This window comes from Misgurnus anguillicaudatus, chromosome 1, assembly GCF_027580225.2.
Source record: "Misgurnus anguillicaudatus chromosome 1, ASM2758022v2, whole genome shotgun sequence".
NCBI lineage: Eukaryota > Metazoa > Chordata > Actinopteri > Cypriniformes > Cobitidae > Misgurnus > Misgurnus anguillicaudatus.
Window position 1 is genome coordinate 23,111,589 of NC_073337.2, and position 20,285 is coordinate 23,131,873.

The 20,285-nt window shown below is 35.8% G+C and overlaps 1 protein-coding gene across 3 annotated transcripts in view; it reads right to left on the reverse strand.

The window, feature by feature from the left end:
• The window catches only part of lrguk (leucine-rich repeats and guanylate kinase domain containing), a 43,461-nt gene that overhangs the window by 4,989 nt on the left and 18,187 nt on the right, over nt 1–20,285 (reverse strand). For 2 of the 3 annotated variants that reach the window (XM_055190562.2, XM_055190559.2), the window contains 5 exons: nt 19,607–19,722; nt 18,261–18,349; nt 18,026–18,130; nt 16,986–17,140; nt 11,416–12,199 (listed from right to left, as the gene is read on the reverse strand). In XM_055190562.2, coding sequence (XP_055046537.2) covers nt 12,042–12,199; nt 16,986–17,140; nt 18,026–18,130; nt 18,261–18,349; nt 19,607–19,722 — 623 coding nt within the window. In that variant the 3' untranslated portion in view covers nt 11,416–12,041. Of the gene's footprint in view, nt 1–11,415; nt 12,200–16,985; nt 17,141–18,025; nt 18,131–18,260; nt 18,350–19,606; nt 19,723–20,285 lie in introns of those variants that run through there. The other variant, XM_055190560.2, reaches the window with a different exon arrangement.

The window sequence follows — 20,285 nt, forward strand, 5'->3', positions numbered from 1 at the left end:
AAGCATCAGAATTAACACAATACTGTGTTCTACCTTGCACAATGTGTGATTTCAACATAAGAATTTATAATTGTAAATTTTATCTCATTTTCTGCTGAAATTCTCATTACCGCAATGTGTCCGGCTGTGTTTGAGCATGCGTTATGTTGTAATTTAATCAAATTAACACAAAAATATTAAGAAAAAAAATAAATGGATGTTTTGCTAGACTACTTTAGATGACAGAAAAAATATTTACTGAATATTCATGTATAATAATAATGAAGAAAAATTAGGAAAATTATGTGTCCATGCCTGATGTTCTCATCCTCCGCAACACTTTTTGAGAACAGTTTAAGCACACATACAGAATTTCAATAAAGTTTGATTTTGAGTGACCAAGCACATGGACCAGTTACTTCAAGATGGCTACCAGGTAAGATCATTTTTTTACAGTTAATTTGAAATATTGTCTTGTCAGAATGCTTACACGACATTTTGATTATCATTACCGCAACAGATGCTTATTAAATGTTAATTTAATTAATAGAAGCATAATACTTTGATTTCAAATGCATGTGCAGAATCTCCAAATTATGTTCTTTCAGGTTTGTCATGTCATTTTGAAAATATGTCAGTGTTGATGTTTTCTGACTGTTGCGGTAATGAGATTTTTTAGCACTAATTTTTTTAATTATGTTACAAAAAGTGTTAAATGATAAGTAAAAGTTTTTAAATTAATGTTCCCATTTACTCCAGACTTTGTTTTTCAATGTCTGGTGGGGAAAAAGTAAATTTAAGCAATTTTTACATTTTCATGCTTGACATTTTTAAAAAGTTTTCGTGAGAAATATAATGTTAGAAATAGCAAATAAGTGGTCAAAAAAATGGTCTTTTGCTGTCATTGGGGCGGTACCCTTTCAACAGGTACACCTAAAGACTTCTTATTAGTTCCTCAGGGGTACATATTGTTTCTAAATATATACACATCTGCACTTAAATGGTACATATTAAAGGGATAGTTCACCCAAAAATGAAAATAATGTCATTAAAGATTTTCAATGAAGGGTCAACAAGCTCTCCGACTAAATATAAAACATCTTAAACTGTGTTCTGAAGATGAACGGAGGTCTTACGAGTTTGGAACGACATGAGGGTGAGTCATTAATGACATTATTTTCATTTTTGGGTGAACTATCCCTTTAAGACCTTTTCAAAGGATACTGCCACAGCCCCATTTTTTCAACGGCGTAACATCTTTGCTGCATGAAAGTCTTAATTTTTTCTTCTCTGCGGCACAACAAATGTAGTATTTTAAAGAACGTACACTTTTTCATAGTGACTACAGTCCAAATGACACCAATAAAAGAATGGAAATGATAAAAAAGGTAAAATGTATTTCATGGATGGCACTTCATGAATAAGTAACAATGCCTTCTGTGGTGCAATGGCGATCGTAAAATACTATGGGCATCAGTAGAGCCATAAAAAGCATCCAAAACCGGTATGAACATCGTCCAGGCAGGTTATGGTGCTTGTTATGGCCCTGATCCAGAAGCACATAGTTTGTGTTTGGTATTCAATGAGGTAAGGAACCCATTGAACTTGATGAATGTCAAAAAGAGGCCAACCACACATTGTTCGACTGACAGCACCTGAAGAGGAAAAGAGAGGATGTCAAACCTCTTAACACATCAGTCAACGCACTGTTAGATGTTTGTATTCGTGTCCTAGAGTACGAGTGCTTGTGTATATGTTTATGGCTTTGGCCATGTTTCTAAATTATTTACAACCGTTGTATAGCCACAAACATATATACGCACGCTGCAGTCCATGGGCTACTGCTCACAGACAGCAAGATGTCTAATGATGTTAGTCTTTGAACCATGGTTAGATTTATGCTTTACTGAATGTCAAAACCGTGCACAATTCATTGGAGCAGCAATGTTGCCATCTCACATTCACTCAGGCGACGGGTAGATAACCACAAGCAGGAACAAGCCCGTGTTTCCCCAAAGCAAAATCCAGTGTCTTCTTTCTACATAAACACACATATGCACTCATTCACTAAACAGCTGCACCGGTTTTATCCAGGATATATCATCTTATTTATAAACAATGCGCAATGCAACTTAACCAAGGGCTAAGTATGATACAGTTTTCGGCACGGAAAGAACCTATATGGTTCATATATGCGCATATATGAAACCTATATGTAGCTTATATGCACATATACTGTGCATATATACAGCATATATGCACATATATGAAACCTATATGCTGCATATATACGTATATATGCCACATATAGGCAAAATTGAAATGCATATATGTGCATATACAGGCCATATAGGTCGCCTGTATTGCTTTTTATCCACATATAAGCCCTATACATACAAGATATGTCTACTATATAGTTCATGGCAGGATCTGGTCATTTTGTAGCTCATATCTCACTTTGGCAACTGTCATACATGATGCCTAGCTCATATTTTCTATTATCAAGGCAATATCTAAGAACTAACGTGAAATTGGTATTACATGTAATTGGCATGTTATGGTTATGGCAATTAGATGAGATGAAAAGCTATGATCTCTACACATTTTCCTGAAACATTTACAAGGAAAATGATTTCTTGTATGATGGTTGATGGCTACTGTTAAAAGCAATTTGATGGGGACATGTTGGCATAGATGGGAGAGTGGCGTGTCTCATGATTGAAAGGTTGTGGGGCTTGAATCCTAGCTCCTGGTTGGACTTTTATTTATGTTGCTTAGCAGCTATAGATTTTAAAAATTTTACTAATATATTTAGGTGAACATATAGGTGCGTATATGTACATATAATATAGGAAAACAGCCAATTTTATATATGCCAAATATCTATATTAAAACATATATGTTTATATGGGTTTTTTCCATGTGCATATACAGATATATAGATTATTAGTTTAAAAGACCAACAGTGTAAAAAGATCAAAAGTTGGCAAAAAAAAAAAGATTTTTCTCCCTATATGGTTTGGAGACACAACATTGGTCAATGTGTGCACTTCCCACATCTGCCGGGAGCTCTGGAAGCTTCAATCAAGCATCTAATGATGAATTCTGGAAGGAAAACAGACAGCGCTGACCATCACAAATCATAAGCTAAAGTGAAAACTTATGCTGTGGAGAATGATCACATGAGAAAGATGAGAAATTGGTGGAGACTATTGATGGCCTAACCAGCTCTTAGGAGAGGAGCGTAGGAGGTATGAGAACAGAAAAAGGACAAACAAGAATGTCTGGAGGATAGATTAAAGAGCAACTATGGTCCAATTCATGATTTTACATTTCCTTTGGTGTGTAAGTGTGTGTTAGTACATGTTAACCATATGTAAAAGGTACATACCTTAGAGTAAACAATGACGCAAGTTATCGTTTCCAATGCAAATCTCTTTTCTTGGACTATAACAAACACATGGATTGTAGGCAACTGTTTACTTCCTGGCCCTGTTGACATGGACAAGACCGACATTATCATTATTCCTCCCGCTTCGGTCTCACGGCCTGTAAGTTAACTCCTGTTAGCATTGCATTGTGAGCGAATCTTTCAAACATGGTAAGGAGCGTCACATTTCCAGCTGATGTCAGAGGTATTTAGGCCAATCACAACGTACAGCTGGCCAATCAGGGACACAGCGTTTTTCAAATCCGTGCATTTCAGGAAGAGAGTGAAATTTGAAGCTACAAAAATGTACAGCATGTGGAAAATAATGTGTTTTTAACCATAAACCACACGAACACATTCTATTATACCAAATACACAAAATAACGTTTTTTAGCAATGAAATAGGTGCTCTTTAACTGCAGAAAACCAAGATTAATATAAAGATTAAAGTTTAAACTAGTAAAACACTTCATGCTGCAATACTAATTGATATCATTGCCTATATTGGCAGTGTTTTATTATGATTAAACCAACAAAACATTGATTAAAATTAAGAAACAAATTATATTAAACGAAATTCGTTTTAAAGAAGTAAACAAAATGAAATAAGTGATGAAAAATTATGTCTAACAAACTTTTATTTCTCCCATCATATTGGCCTTCAATTCATTAAAAACACATCAATACTCAAAACACAAATATAAAAAAATCTGATATAGCGTTTATAATACTGTCGTTGGAGGGCAAAACCTCTGTTGCAAATCTCCATTTAACTGAATAAAAATCACTTTCACTTTAAAAATGATGTGCTGTCACGTTAAAGCCAGCTGTTGGTTTATATAAGACTCCGTCTACATTCATCTACACTGCAGTGCCACCCCAAACTTCTCAAACTAAAACAGGGTCTGCAGCGTTTACGAACAATTCCGTTTATGAGGGACAAAAACGCTGGAGTAGTCTGGATGAAAAGTGTAAATGTGGCAAAAGTAATGCGTCTTAAAACGTAAACACATTAAAGGGAAAGGGAAAAACCACCCAAAGAAAATTCTTTTTTTTACATTATTTACTCACCCTTAGGTTGTTACATACCTGTATAAATTTATTTGTTCTGCTAAACACAATGGAAGATTTGTAATCAAGCAGAAAACATAGTGGGAAATGCTAATGGGTGATTCTCACGAAAACTTGGTTTTAAAAATGTCAAGCATGAAAATGTAAAACTGCTGAAATTTACTTTTTTCCCACCAGACATTGAAAAACAAAGTCTGGAGTAAATGGGAACATTAATTTAAAAACTTTTACTTATCAATTAACACTTTGTGTAACATAATTTAAAAAATTAGTCCTAACAAATCTCATTACCGCAACAGTCAGAAAACATCAACACTGACATATTTTCAAAATGACATGACAAACCTGAAAGAACATAATTTGGAGATTCTGCACATGCATTTAAAATCAAAGTATTATGCTTCTATTAATTAAATTAACATTTAATAAGCATCTGTTGCGGTAATGATAATCAAAATGTCGTGTAAGCATTCTGACAAGACAATATTTCAAATTAACTGTAAAAAAATGATCTTACCTGGTAGCCATCTTGAAGTAACTGGTCCATGTGCTTGGTCACTCAAAATCAAACTTTATTAAAATTCTGTATGTGTGCTTAAACTGTTCTCAAAAATTGTTGCGGAGGATGAGAACATCAGGCATGGACACATAATTTTCCTAATTTTTCTTCATTATTATTATACATGAATATTCAGTAAATATTTTTTCTGTCATCTAAAGTAGTCTAGCTAAACATCCATTTATTTTTTTTCTTAATATTTTTGTGTTAATTTGATTAAATTACAACATAACGCATGTTCAAACCCAGCCGGACACATTGCGGTAATGAGAATTTCAGAAAATCAGATAAAATTTCCAATTATAAATTCTTATGTTGAAATCACACATTGTGCAAGGTAGAACACAGTATTGTGTTAATTCTGATGCTTTTTAATGTTACTATATTACACATTTTAAAGCTAAAATCATTAGTGCCGTGGTGTTTCAATGGTTTCGTGAGAATCACCCTAATACTATGGAAGCCAATGGTGCCCAAAACTTTATTATTTACAAATCTTGCTCAAACATATCTTCCTTTGTGTTCAACAGAATAAAGAATTGTATACAGGTCTGTAACAATTTGAGTGCCAGTAAATGATGGCAGAATTTAATTTTTTTGAGTGAATTCGGTACTAAATGTCTTTTAAGCATGACATTAACTCAGTTCTAACCATACTACGGTATAATTTGCAAGGACTATTGTAACCACTACGTTTGCTATAAAGCATTCACACATACTATAATGAAGTGTGATACGACCGTGCGTAAAGTGATAATCTACCTGTTTCCTTGTCTTTCATTACAAGCCCCAGAAACACTCACCCCACTATTAAAGGAACACGCCCACATTTTGGGAATTTAGCTTATTCACCGTATCCCCCAGAGTTAGATAAGTCCATACATACCTCTCTCATCTCCGTGCGTGCTGTAACTCTGTCTGATGCAGCCCCCGCTAGCTTATCTTAGCACAAAGACTGGAAATGCATGGCTCCAGCTAGTATACTGCTCCCAATAAGTGACAAAATAACGCGATCATTTTCCTATTTATGTGTTGTGATTTGTATAGTCAAACCGTGTACAAATAACAAGGTGATATGAGACACAGCGATCTTTTAACAGTATACATACTGAGAACTATATTCTCTGAAGACGAAGCACTGCCGCATGGGCGGAGTGATTTGCACAACTCTGACCGAACTCTCTGCTCCTCACCAGGGGCTTCTCGTGTGCTGCGAGCAGATCACTCCGCCCATGCGGCAGTGCTTTGACCCAGATATGAGACTTACAGCATACAGAAAGCCAAACTCGCGATTCTCGCGAAATTAGACGTATGAGGTGTCATGAAACATTTTGATAAAAAAGTAAATGCGAAGGAAAGTATCAAAATAATCAAACATCTCTTCATGTACTATTTTGCACATGATTTTAAATGACATCATACAATCCAATTTTGTTGTTTTTCCACATTTTAGGGGAGACTTTTCATTACCTCAACGTGTCCATGACTGGATTTGGGTTATTTGACATGAAAATATTTATTATAAAAAAAGCTTCAGTGCATGTTATACTATAAACATTTACAGTAAAGAAACATGTGGTATTTGGTGATCATTGGCAAATAAAGAGACAATAATAAGGAATATAAATGTGTCCAAGACCAATTTTCTCATCCTCCGCAACAATTTTCAATCATTGTTTAAGCCCTCGAGGAAATAACATTTCCAAAAAATAAATAGTTGGAAGGGACATAATTGACTGTGACACTCAAGATGGCTACCAGGTAAGCAGTTCGTATTTTTTCTCTCCAGATAAAAGTTGAAATTTTGTTATAGTACCTAGACAACTTTTTAGTTCTCATTACCGAAACATGAGTTTGTAAATGCATATATTTAATGTAATATGTTGCGGTAATGACAATTTTTTATAATGATAATCTAAAAATTTAAATAATTTTATAGGAAATATTTTTAAAATCCTCTAAAAATAATGGTTATAGTAAGTTCAGACCTTAATCTTATATGTGCAAAAAAATTTACTTCAATGGCTTTTTAAAAAATCTGATGCTGGACACCTTCTAAGTCTGGATTTTGAGAATCACCATACATGTCTTGAAAAGTGAGATAAACATTTACCAGGCAATGACTTACTCATTATTGCCCCGTTTAATCTACTTATTCGTGTCTATATATAGATATATTCTTTTAAATGTTTTAATTCCCATAAGATTGTATAAAATTGTACCTATTATATAATATATCCTATATAAAATCATGTCTGGCTCTCTCTCTCAAGGGTTTTTTCCCTCCTAGGACTTTTCCCTCCTGACTAAAAAGACGGGAGTTTTTTCTCCTAGGTTTTTTTTCTCAACCCCTGGGGAGTCAGCTGACATGTAAAATTACAGAAAAAAAGTATTTTTGTATTACAGAAAATTTCTGTAATTTATTGTGCATGATATTTTACAGTGTTTTTTTACAGTGTGGCTTAATTTAGCACCCTCTTCTATACGTTACATTATTATTACGCTTGCTAGTCCGGTTTACACTTAGCCACTCTATTCTGCTGCTTATGTTGTTTTATCGATTTTTCTCTGATTTCTCCTGCATCTATTAATGTAAAGCTGCGTTGAAACAATTAAACAAATTGTGAAAAGTGCTATATATAAAAATTTTTATTGAATTAACAGACTCCTAACCTGTCTACAGAATTCTATACAAAAACAATTCTGCACTTCAACTTCTTGTATTTTTACTGTACTTTCTGTATAAACTACACATGTCCATGTGCTCTAAAGAATTAGCCACTCGATTTAAATCCATACCAGATGCCAAGCATTTTAGATTCCTGATTCTACATTTGCTTGTGTTTAGAGGACACAGAGGAGAGAAACGGCAGCCCTGGCTGAACCATCGGGTGATAAATATACCTGTTAAACCCATATGATAACATCCACAGAGCCGCTCTGCATTAGATATCAAATGGGGCTTTTAAAATCCAGCACTACATTTATGACCCATGGTAAAGCCTTTGGCCAAGATGAAGGAAAAAGCTTCAGCCAGCTGGCGTCCTGCTCCGCGTGAGATCTGGTGTGGGTTAGCGCATGGGACACATGCAAAGATAGATGGGAAAAGTGAATGAGAAACACTTTAACTTCACCTGACGGCTTCTTTGTTCTGATTCGCCATGCAGAGCAAATGTGAGTTAATTCAGAATGCCACTGTTAAAGTACAAGAAACCCTAAACTAAACCATTAGTCGATATTACATGAACTCAATGTGTTAGAATTATCAGCAAGTTTTAAAAAAGTTGGCAAATGTTGGAAAATATGAAAATGGCTGACTTTCAGAGAGAGAGAGAGAGAGAGAGAGAGAGAGAGAGAGAGAGCAGAATATTCCCTAATTAAAAGTATTAGAAATCTTCTTCCATCAGCGGGGAAGATTAATGTTGGGCTGTTGGCACATGAAGTCAGTGGCTTCAGGCTTGCTGTCTCCAAATAGGCAAACAGGAGGTGCATTGCAGAGAGCCAGTTGCCTTGGCAACAACAGCCGAGCTGCATGGATTTCAAGCAGAAGCGCCCATGAATTCTCAGAGGTTACCTTTTAAGATTAAATGTTGACTCAACACAGCTGCGTGCCAGCACGGCCAAACAACAGAAAGGTGCATTTGTATATGTAACTTATTACAAGTTGACCCTTGTCCTGCATAAATAACCCTTGCATAGCTCCAACGTGATATGAATCTATAAATGCTGTATCGTAAATCTTTCAAAAAGGAATTTTTGATACACTTTAAAGTCATTTATGCGGGACATTAATACAGTACGTGCCAAATGGATTTGAAACGGCAAGCACGAGAACAGTAATAATTCCTGGTCTCAATCTTAAAGTAAGATCATATGCTTCTACCCCGTTTGAAAGCAAATATCTCCAATACAAAAGTTCCTGTCGGTTGACAGCTGATTCATTTTACATGCAAGAAAATTTTGCCCCGTTCTCAAAAGACAAAGCATTTATTTTACTAGACAGGAACTAGCTGGATATGCACAGATTGGGCATTAGATATTTGCAAATAAAGTCAGATATTATTTATTTAAAGGGGACATATCATGAAAATCTGCCTTTTTTCATGTTTAAGTGCTACAATTGGGTCCCCAGTGCTTTTATCAACCTAGAAAATTGGAAAAAGATCAACCCAGTAACTTAGTTTCGGTAAACCATTCTCTGCAAGCACGTGAAAAAATAGTTTATTGAAATTTTGCTCCCCTTGTGATATCAGAAGGAGATAATATTGCCCCTTAATCTGCACTATCCAACGACGCCACTGTCATTTAGTGCAGAAATCAGATAACTTGCATTTTAAAGGACACTAATTGCGTTACTTAGTTACTTTCATGGAAAGTGATGCCTGTGTTACTTTTAAGTTACTTTTAGTTACTTTCGCGTTACTTTTTCTTACTTGGATGAGGTTTGATCTCTTTCAGGCCTTGCAGGCGTTTTTTATGACTGAAAAGTTCTGCATTCAGAAATTGCATATTTCATCACAAAAATGTCGAGCTCTGGCCTGCCATATCAGTTTCTGACTCAAACTTTTCCCACACAGGCGTGTACGCATAATGTGACTACGTTTAGTTTAATTCAGTAAAAAAAACTAAAACTAAAAAAAAAGTAACTTGCATTACCTTTTTAAAAAAGTAACTCAAATATTAATGTGTACATTTAAAAAGTAATGCCTTACTTTACTCGTTACTTCAGAAAAGTAATATTTCAACGTAATGCACTTTACTTGTAATGCGTTACCCCAAACACTGCTTGTGAGTATACTTATAACTGAATACAACCGGAATGTGGCAGCAACATGCATCACAGCGCCCCCTAATTTGTGCTTCAGAATCTTAATTTTGATATTTTGAATTCTGAATTTTATCATTTGCATTGTTTCTAGTTGCATCTTTTGTGATTTTGCAAATGTTTACGATGTCATGTCCAAAGAAGTCGATCCAAAGATATGGCTGTTTTAGCATGCATTTAGAGGGTTTTGCAGTGAAATACAGTCAAATTTGTGGAATTAAAGCATTTCAATTATTAACTAACAGCCTTTAGTTTAAAAAGTGAAATTACTGAACATAAACATAAGAGCCTATTAAAAAAATGCTCATTTACAAGAAAACATGTTAAAGGGTTTTGCATCTAAACTCATATGTAATTTTATATAGATGATATTATGTAACTTTCTACAAATGTAGCAGAGTAATATCCAGTGTTAGGGTAACGCATTACAAGTAACGTGCATTACTTAATAATATTACTTTTCTGAAGAAAACGAGTAAAGTAACGCATTACTTTATAAATGTACACATTCATATTTGAGTTACTTTTATAAAAACGTAATGCAAGTTACTTTTTAGTTTAATTAATTTGATTTAAAAAATAATAATGTACTGAATTAAACTAAACATAGTCACATCGAATCACGCACTCTATGCGTGCGCGCCTGAGCGGGAACAGTTTGAGTCAGAAACCGAGATTGCAGACCAGAGCTTGACATTTTTGCGATGGAAAATGCAATTTCTGAATGCAGAACTTCTCAGTCATAAAAAACACCTGCAAGGCCTGAAAGAGATCAAGCCTAAGCCAAGTAAGAAAAAGTAACGCAAAAGTAACTTAAAAGTAAAGTAAATATTACTTTCCATGAAAAGTAACGGAATTAGTTACTTTTTGGGAGAGTAACTTAATTACCTGTAACCCCTGCAGGCCTAAGCTATCAAAAACATTACTATGTGCCCCGCATACACATACACATTGCGTACACATACTATGTGGACCGCAGCTATAAGGAAAAACACAACAGCTCTTTTTGATTTAGCCTTTCTCTTAATTTATTCTTCCAGTCCTGCTCCAGATATTGCAGTGTGGACAGGTTTGTCCTTCATCGAGATAAGTGCATGTTATTGAAATATGTGCAGAGATGAAAGGAGGCAGGCAAAGGTTTTAAAAAGTGGTATTAGGTGTGTGGAAAAATTATTTTTATATTATTGATTGTGTGACTCCACACCAAAGGTCTTGATAAACAATGTCAACACAAGCAATTCATTCTTTTATTTATCGATCAATAATCTCACACCGCATGAGATTTAGCTTTGAACGAATGTTTAAAAAGGATGATATATAATGAAACATTAGAAGAGATTATAGAAGACTGTATGTAGATGATGCCCGGGGGCTCTCACAGCACTATGAGATATCGTGTCTGAAACTGCCTTTGAATTATGAGATCACTGCAACATCTGCCGGTAAGAAAGACTGATGCTGATGGACGGCCAGGTGTGTGCGCACACCAAATACCTCACACTTATGACAAATGAAAGTGGAAATCGAACACAACTTGTGTCAAGAGATATCTTGTATGCGTGTCTCTAAATATTTATTCTGTCCACATGTGTCAGATTTAAGCGTAGGATACATTTATTTAAAAACAAACGTTATTTTCTAGATGGATTGTCAGCAGAAGAGGTGCTTTGCTTTATGCATATGAAAAATGCTAAAGATCAATCTGTTCAAATAACAACCACACATTACATGTCAACACTACACCGCTACTATCCGAATATATCAGCAGTAAAATTAAATATTGATTTGAGTAAATATGACACCTGAATATTGCTTGGCTACGTGACCGATGACATTACATTAAATAAACATACAGTGTGTGAAATTTAAGTGACACTACCACATTAACACAAGTTGAAGTAGTGATGTAAAGCTCATCCATCATTTGACACAAAGCAACTATTGCCTCACTTCTCATCTCCATATCATTACACAGACCTTCAGGTTGTTTTTAGTGCCTACTGTATATCAAATGCTGAAGTATTATAAGTCCCACAGCAGCTGTCCCCTTGCATTGGCATATATTAAATGACTGTCTTTAAAGTTAAAGAGTTAATTGAAACTTAAATGGATTTAATATTTCACACCTAACTGGATGGACACAACATCTTCACTCTTCCTCAAACCTTTCTACTCTGTCACAGCTTTGGGCCAGAATCGTTGGTCTTGCGTCCAGATGGAATGGGCGGCAGGATCTGTTTGGTGTTGGCACCTGGGCGGCCAGGAGAGGAGGGAAGGGTAGGAGAGATGCGTTCGGAGCGTGGAGCATCCGGAGTCAGATGTGAGTCTATGCGACCTGCGAGAGATAGGTCAGCTATGTCTTAGTCACATAACATAAATCTTTAAACATATGTTGTGAATACAGCACATAGGTAATTTCATAGGTAATTGGTTGCACATTTTTCAATACTTAGATATTGATGAGTAGATTTTATGACGTAAAATCAATTGTACATGTTTAGAAAGAAAGATACAAAACTGGGGTGGATGGGTATAAAGTACAACACATTGAAATGTTGTATCATTTGGGGTACAGTATTATACCTCAGTGACCTATTGTGTTCCTTCAGGAACAATTTTGTAACACTTAAATTTAAGGGGTACAAAACCGCTAACTGTACCTTTAAAGTTACACATTATATGTACATTAATGTAAAGCTGCAACATTGAATTATGTTTTGTATAACCGTAAAGGTACAAAACAGAAACTTTGGGTACCACCCCAGCGACAGAAAACGTACAGTTTTGCACCTTTTTTTTTGACAGTATGTGTTATTAAGTCAAGAATGAATAAATCACATGATTGAACAGAAATATGGGTCGCATTGTATTTTACAATATGCGGTGTAACTGTATACAGTTATTAACAGTTTATTCACCCAACAAAAATGCAGGTTTAGGGTCAGGTACCTAGTATTTGTATGTATTTATATTTATGTATGTGGCAAATGGGTTTTCCAAAGTGATTTACTTTTAAATTATAGATTTTATCAGTATGCCATTTGCTCTATTATCGCAATGCTCTACCAGTTGAGATACAAAGTAGTAATTACACAGAAAGTACTAAGTACTTAAATCTTTACCCGCCAGCGTTTTTAAAAAAGTTGCCAGCCAGCGCCAGCATTTTTTATGATTTAAACAAACGTTTAATGCCTTCCAGAAAATGTGTTCTTTAAATATAAAATAAATATATAATACAATATATAAAATGAATTTCAATCAAAACCCTGTTTCATCCTATATTCATTTGTTCTCTTTTTATCACCTCTCAAATAGGGTAGGTTTCCTTCAAAATACCAAACTTTGAGCACAAAGCTGAAGCTTTTGTTAGAGATCAGATGATCAAAACATACTCAGAGTTTTTACTGTTTTTGGATCAGTGGATGCTGCAGTGTTTTATAAGTTGGGTAAGAGCGCCACCTAGTGGATAATAGTGGAAATATGGACTGCCATAAAAACTTGTCATTGGCAGGGAAGCATTTTCTCTTAATTTACGAGTTAAAAAACATAATTGTAAAATAAAGTGCTACCAAAATGTTTAATAGCAGCACATTTGTGACCCTGCCTGTGAAAACCCAGTCAGTCATTTTTTGTGATTTATTGTTTTCTACATAAACTCATGTAACATAATGTAAAGAACATTCTGTGAAAATATAACCTTGATATCTTTAATATTGACTGAGTAAGGACATTGAAATCAAACTTTGATGCTCCAAATCTCACAATTAGATTATAAGACTTCAGCCTGGATTTCATAGGCAGGGTCACATTAATTTAAAGAGATAGTTCACCAAAAAATGAAAATTTCATCATCATTTACTCACTCTCATGTTGTTACAAACCTGTAAAAATTTATTTTTTCTGATGAACAAGAAGGAAGAAATTTTGAGGAATAAAGCCACACTAAGATCCCTATTGACATCCATAGTAGGAAAAAAGAATACTATGGAGTCAATAGCCTTATTCACACAGCAATTTCGGTAAATTACCATGAATTTACCAGAATTAATTTAACAGTAAATACAAAAATGTGCTGTTCACACATGCAATGACGGTCCGTCTTTTTTCCAGTAAGACATCATTCACACATCAGTATCAAAATACCAGTAAACCCGGAGAGAAAGCTGAAGTTATCTGTGGGGCGGCGAGCTCAGTGTTGTAAACAATGGCGGGTTATCCACAGTCGGTATTTAGTTTTTTCACATCTGTGGCAAACGCTGACGGTCGTAAAGTTGCTCGTGACCAAACAACATTGCGTTAGGCGAAGTCAAACGGAACCTACGTCTTAAACAACAGTACTGTTTGCATATTAGGCTTCACAGAGGGTTTGCACGTCTGCAATTCGGCAAATAGATGGTAAGCTGTTTTTAACAACTTTGGTGAAGAAATGTGGACGTTAACTTCAAGTGTGCTCGACTTTTAAGCAGTGTGTTTGTGGAAACGTCCGTAAACAGTGCGGGGGTAAACGCGTCATCTGTATCAAAACATTATGATTGGCCCGAAGCTGTCAGCATGGTCTGATGTCATCCGTTCTAAATGCCGGTAATCTATATTTTTTGTTCACACATAGCGCTTACCGGTAAATTACTAGTTCTTACTGGTAAATTGGCAGCACTGATTTACCGGAAATGTTCTGTTCACACATTACGTGTTAACTGCAATTTACCAGTAAAGACTTTATGTGTGAAAGGGACTATTGGCTTCTGGTCGGTTTGCTTACAAACATTCCTCAACATATCTTCATTTGTGTTCCTCGGAACAAAGAAATTTATACAGGTTCAGAGGCGTCATGCCCATTCAAACTGAGTGGGCACGTGCCCCCTCGGTTTTTTAGCCAAATGGATTTTGCATGCAACCTCAAAATCAAAGAAGCGTCCATTAATCTGTTATTTTCCTTTATACAACAGTTCTTTCTGGTTCTCGAATCTGATTGGCTAAGAGCTATGCGATATTGTACTGATAACGGCACTGTAACCGCTTCACCTTTCGTATCATTCTGCCACCTAGTGAATGGAGGCTCATCTCTGAATGGAAAAACACAGACGTGCTGTTTTTAAACACTCTGCGTGTGTCTTATTAGTTCACTAGCTCGTAAATCAGTCGGTGAATCCCAATCGGAAGTTATTATTCCGTCAAAGATCAGCGCTTTTGGATGTTACGTTAAACTTAATGGGATTAATGTCTTGTCACATCGTGTGGACACTTGGAAAGAGGAATGTAAACACTCGGTTTTTCTTCTGGAGCTATATCTCTTATCAGAACGCGAAAAAACAGTGGAACTGCAGGTAAGCACCGCAGCTTTTAAATGTGGACATTGATCATTTATTTAATCGCGACATGACTATTAAAACATGTTATGAGAATATCGCCACTGGTATATTTCTAAGCAGCATGCAAAAACATCTCTCTGACACTTATAAAAAAACGTTTTATATAGTACTGACAAGAACAAAGTTTAATAATAATAATCGAGTGCTCGTATCGCGTTAAGAGTAAATGGGAAACCAATAGTAACATTATATAAGTATAGTTTTATTAACTTTTACCTCGCGCCAAAACAATAACAACACAAAAGACACTAAATATGAATAAGAAAACAAAATAATAGCATGATAAGATAATAATAAATATATATTCTCGACTGAACTAATCTTAAAACTACACTTTGTGACCAAGAAACGTTAATATAAAGAAACGCCTATCCGTCCATTGAGTTATTATGAGATTCAAAGCAGCCGAAAGTGTTACCTGTCATTCTGGCAGCCCTCAAATCCGTGGCGGAAGAAGTAGTTCTCAAATAAAGAGGCTTTTAAAATTACTCCGTTGTTGTTTTCTAGTTTTCGTTTTTCAAACGTGTGCCGTCGAACTGTTGTATTAAAGGCAATATCGCTCTCGGAGTCGTGTGATATAGCTCTATATCATCACGGCTGTGATTGCCTCCGGCACTCGGCCTACGGCCTCGTGCCTCTGGCCTAATAACAGCCGTGATGATATAGAGCTATATCACACTCCTACTCGAGCGATATTGCTTAAATAATCTGTTTAATATGCACAATATTATCAATTCTGTGCTGCATCATTGTCACTTTTCAGAGATTTTTGCCATTTTGGTAGTGTTTTCTTTTGATCATGTTACATTACAATTCTGGCGGCAGGCGCTGCAGTCAGCGCAGCCGCCTGCGTCTGAGCGTGCTTACGAGCTTGCTGTTGCTGCTGCATTTGGCTATCTGAGGAAACGCTCACAACATTTCCAAACCTCATTACGGTAATGTGCAGTTAACCTCCTCTGTGTAGAAAATGTATGGTTTAAAATGTGATCGTCTCGAAGTTAAATTAGTAGAGATTTCTAGATTCATCATCTTGGTACAACGCCAAAGTTCGGCAGAGTTCACGGGGGCGCGGAATCACACATGCTCATATGAGGTCAAATTAAATGCAAAATCCGTCCCTCTAATAATTTTATCTAAGCATATTTTTTAAAATCATTATTGAACATTAAAATCAATCATGTGGCGATAGCTTATGTCATTTTCGTTGTTTATATACTTTATGGATTTAAAATGACATTAATTTCATAGGATAATGCAGTTGTTAATGACACAATTAAACAAGTCATTAAACAAAACGAAAATAAACAAAACATGCCGTTTTTGATGTAAATATGATGCCAATATGTCATTATTCCGATTTAATGGTACTTGATATAAAAAGTTAGTCAACACTTTTATTTTGGAGGTTTTTGCATGAAGGCGCTCAGATTGTGAGAAATGTAGGTGCCATGGAAAAGACTAAAAGCTTTATAATATATTTTTGTTTATTTCGTCTGTATGCACACATTTCTGTGAGCTGTGCACACTGTGCCCCCTTAAAAAAAATGGTGCATGACGCCCCTGTACAGGTTTATAACAACATGATGACAGGCCTTTCATTTAGGGTGAACTATCCCTTTAACACGGTTCTTCATTTTCTTTTACTGTATGTAATTCAATAAATGTATAAGTTGCATTTTAAGGAAGGTTTCAAAACTAGATTTTGTATTTTTTTGTAAACAGAAAATAACATGAATGGCACCAGCTCATCACCTCTGGTGTCTCGGTCCTGTCCTAACATAGACATTTCCAGAGGCTCTATGCTGAGCCCTGACCCAACATCTGATCCCCTGGCTGGGATTTCTGCAGACAGCACACCTGCCGAGCTCCTCATGGACAGGCCAGAACTGGCACGGGATTCCTCCGAACTGTGACAAAGTAGAGAAAACAAGAGATAGATTTAAAGTTGTAGAAGATGAAAAATAATGGTGCTCCTATTATCAAAGCCTAAAAGGGTAATATTTTCCCATAATCCTATTTTGCTGGAAGGAAAACACTATAATATGGAAATTACTATAGGTTTCATTTAAACAACACACAAACATCAGTGCTGAATTAACTGAACTCTCAAGTGACTTAATACAAACAGTTTTGATTGACATCAGAACGATGCACATTTGTTTTTACATCCCCTGACTCCACAGCTTGCATATTCAATTTGTTTTTAAAGAGTGTTAAACTCAATTGTAAAATCAACACGAAATGCATCTTCCCGTTTCGATAAACAAGTCATGTTAAACACAATTTGGACCAGCATATTATTTGTATAATATTTTCCCATCTAATAAGCAAACGCCAGTGCACCACACAGGCCGGGCTTTGCAAGTCTCTGAGGATTTTTCTTAATGAGCTAAATTACAGTGTATTTAAATATCTTGGGGACATGCATATTTCACAGGAGTAGTCTTGTATTTCCTTGCCTGTTTGGAGTCCCCGAGCTCACACAAATGAAAGGCAAGCACCGATAGTCGTAAATCTGCATTATAATGTACGTGCTCCAACACATACATCTTCTGTGTGGCCCGGGGCATGTCAGTTACCTGAATGCTTTAACTTTGAGCTGGGGATAAAACTTTGATATTTGAGCCTTGAGATGTGTGTGAAATAGAGACAGTGGTTATAAATACTAAGGGAGGGGCTACAGGATAAAACACGTCTTAGGAAATGATGTAGAGAGGTATAGGATTTTAAAGAAAGGTTAATTGCTTCGGTCAGAGGTTAGAGGTAAAAATGTCAAGGTGTGTGCGGTATACCTGCTGTGCTCATCGGGACCACCGAGGCCAGCTGGATAAATCGGGGAGGGACCTTGGTGTGGCCGGGAATGAGAGGCTAATGATGATGGAGCTGTTGGTGCACTCCTGCGACACATAGCAAATTAACATGGGCACGTGTTAGTAAAGTACAGTGTACACATGCAAACACACGACACACAACGTCCTAAGCTTAAGCAATTATGTGTACTAGATGTTTCATAATCGTTCAACTTACCTTTGAAACAGCTCGGCGTAAGCACCAGGACACTTCCCATTCAGAGCTTCCCGAATCAGCTGCTCGCGTCTGTTTGATGAAGCAGATACCTACAGCGTTTACAGAAACATTTCAGATGAACAAAATATACGTTTAGCTTAATTCATGACCAATATGCTTCTGTATATAACTAATAAAAAGAATAAAATTATTTCTTTGAACTTTGGATCCAATGGTTGAACTGAATGAGAAAGTTATGCCGATATGCAACCGGGTGATTCTCGCGAAATTAGACTTAATTAGAAATTTTTTGATAAAAAAGTAAAGAGTATCAAAATAAGATGCATAAAGTTACAAACATCTCTTCATGTACTATTTTGCACATTTCAAATGACATCATACAAACCAATTTTGTGTTTTTTTCCACATTTAAGCGGAAAATTCTCATTACCGTAATGTGTCCATGACTGGATTTGGGTTCTTTGATATGGAAATATTTATAATTCAAAAATCTAAAAATAAAAAGCTTCAGTGCATGTTATACTATAAACATTTACAACAAAGAAACATGTGGTATTTGGTGATCATTGGTAAATGTAGAGACAATAATAAGGAATATAAATGTGTCCAAGACCAATTTTCTCATCCTCCGCAACAAAAAGGAACTAACATGTAAAAATATTGTTGGAAGGGACATAATTGACTGTGACACTCAAGACGGCTACCAGGTAAGCAGTTTTTATTTTTTCTTTCCAGATAAAAGTTGAAATTTTTAGTTCTCATTACCGAAACATGAGCTTGTAAATGCATATATTTAATGTAATATCATGTTGCGGTAATGATCATTTTTTTATAATGATAATCTAAAAAATGTAAATCATTTTATAGGAAATATTTTTGAAATCGTCTAAAAATAATGGTTATAGTGAGTTCAGACCTTAAACTTATATGTGCAAAAAAACTGGCTTCAATGGCTTTTTAAAAAATCTGATGCTGGACACCTTCTAAGTCTGGATTTTGTGAGAATCACCCATACATGTCTTAAAAAGTGAGATAAACATTTACCAGGCAATGACTTACTCATTATTGCCCCGTTTAATCTACTTATTACTTATTACTACTTATTAATATCATGTTGCGGTAATGAACATTTTTGATAATGATAATCTAAAAATGTAAATAATTCTATAGGAAATATTTTTTAAATTCTCTATAAATAATGGCTATAATAAGTTCAGACCTTAATCTTACATGTGCAAAAACAAAAAATTGGCTTCAAGGGCTTTTTAAAAAATCTGATGCTGGACACCACCTAAATCTGGATTTCGAGGGAATCACCCAAAATAGCTACATGCTCTCTCACTTACGGCCGGGCTCTGGGACGTGTTCATGTTTGCCTGGATTTTTTTCTGGTAGTTTCTGCTGTAGGAATCCATGAGGTCAGCGTCCTCTGCCTTGGCTGCCAGTACCTCACCTGTTGTGTCTATGACAGAGGTATCATCAGGGCACTCGGCCATCGTGAACAGATGTCTGCTGCGGCTGCAGCAGTGAAATGTCACAGCTTCACAGCGAGTACAACTAATTACAACTATATCGCTTATAATCCTGTAGAAGTGTCCCGTAGACAAAACAAACTTCAGTTAATGAGCCAGTGAAATCCAAAAACAAAGTTTTCTGGCTCTTGGTTCATGTATATTAGCTTGGAAGCCATCTGTGCCTAGCTTATGAGATATAGATGGTTTCATCGGACGTACTCGCGTTGTCACGGTTATACGCCTGGCCTGAAGTTAACCTCGGCTCTGTGCTTGTTTATCGGTCTGGCTTCTGGAGCAAATAGCTTGTAAGTTTGGTTTCCTATGCACAAAGGGAGACAACGAGCATGGATCACTGTTGTGCGAAGTTTTGACACTTGCTAGCAAGGCAAGAATTCAAGGATCTGTAGCTAACATTGTATACATTAATTTTACACAGTAACGTTAGCTCAGTGTAGTAGTTCATATGCTTTAGCTATGAATTGAACTAAGGTCATTTTCTTTTTATTTATTT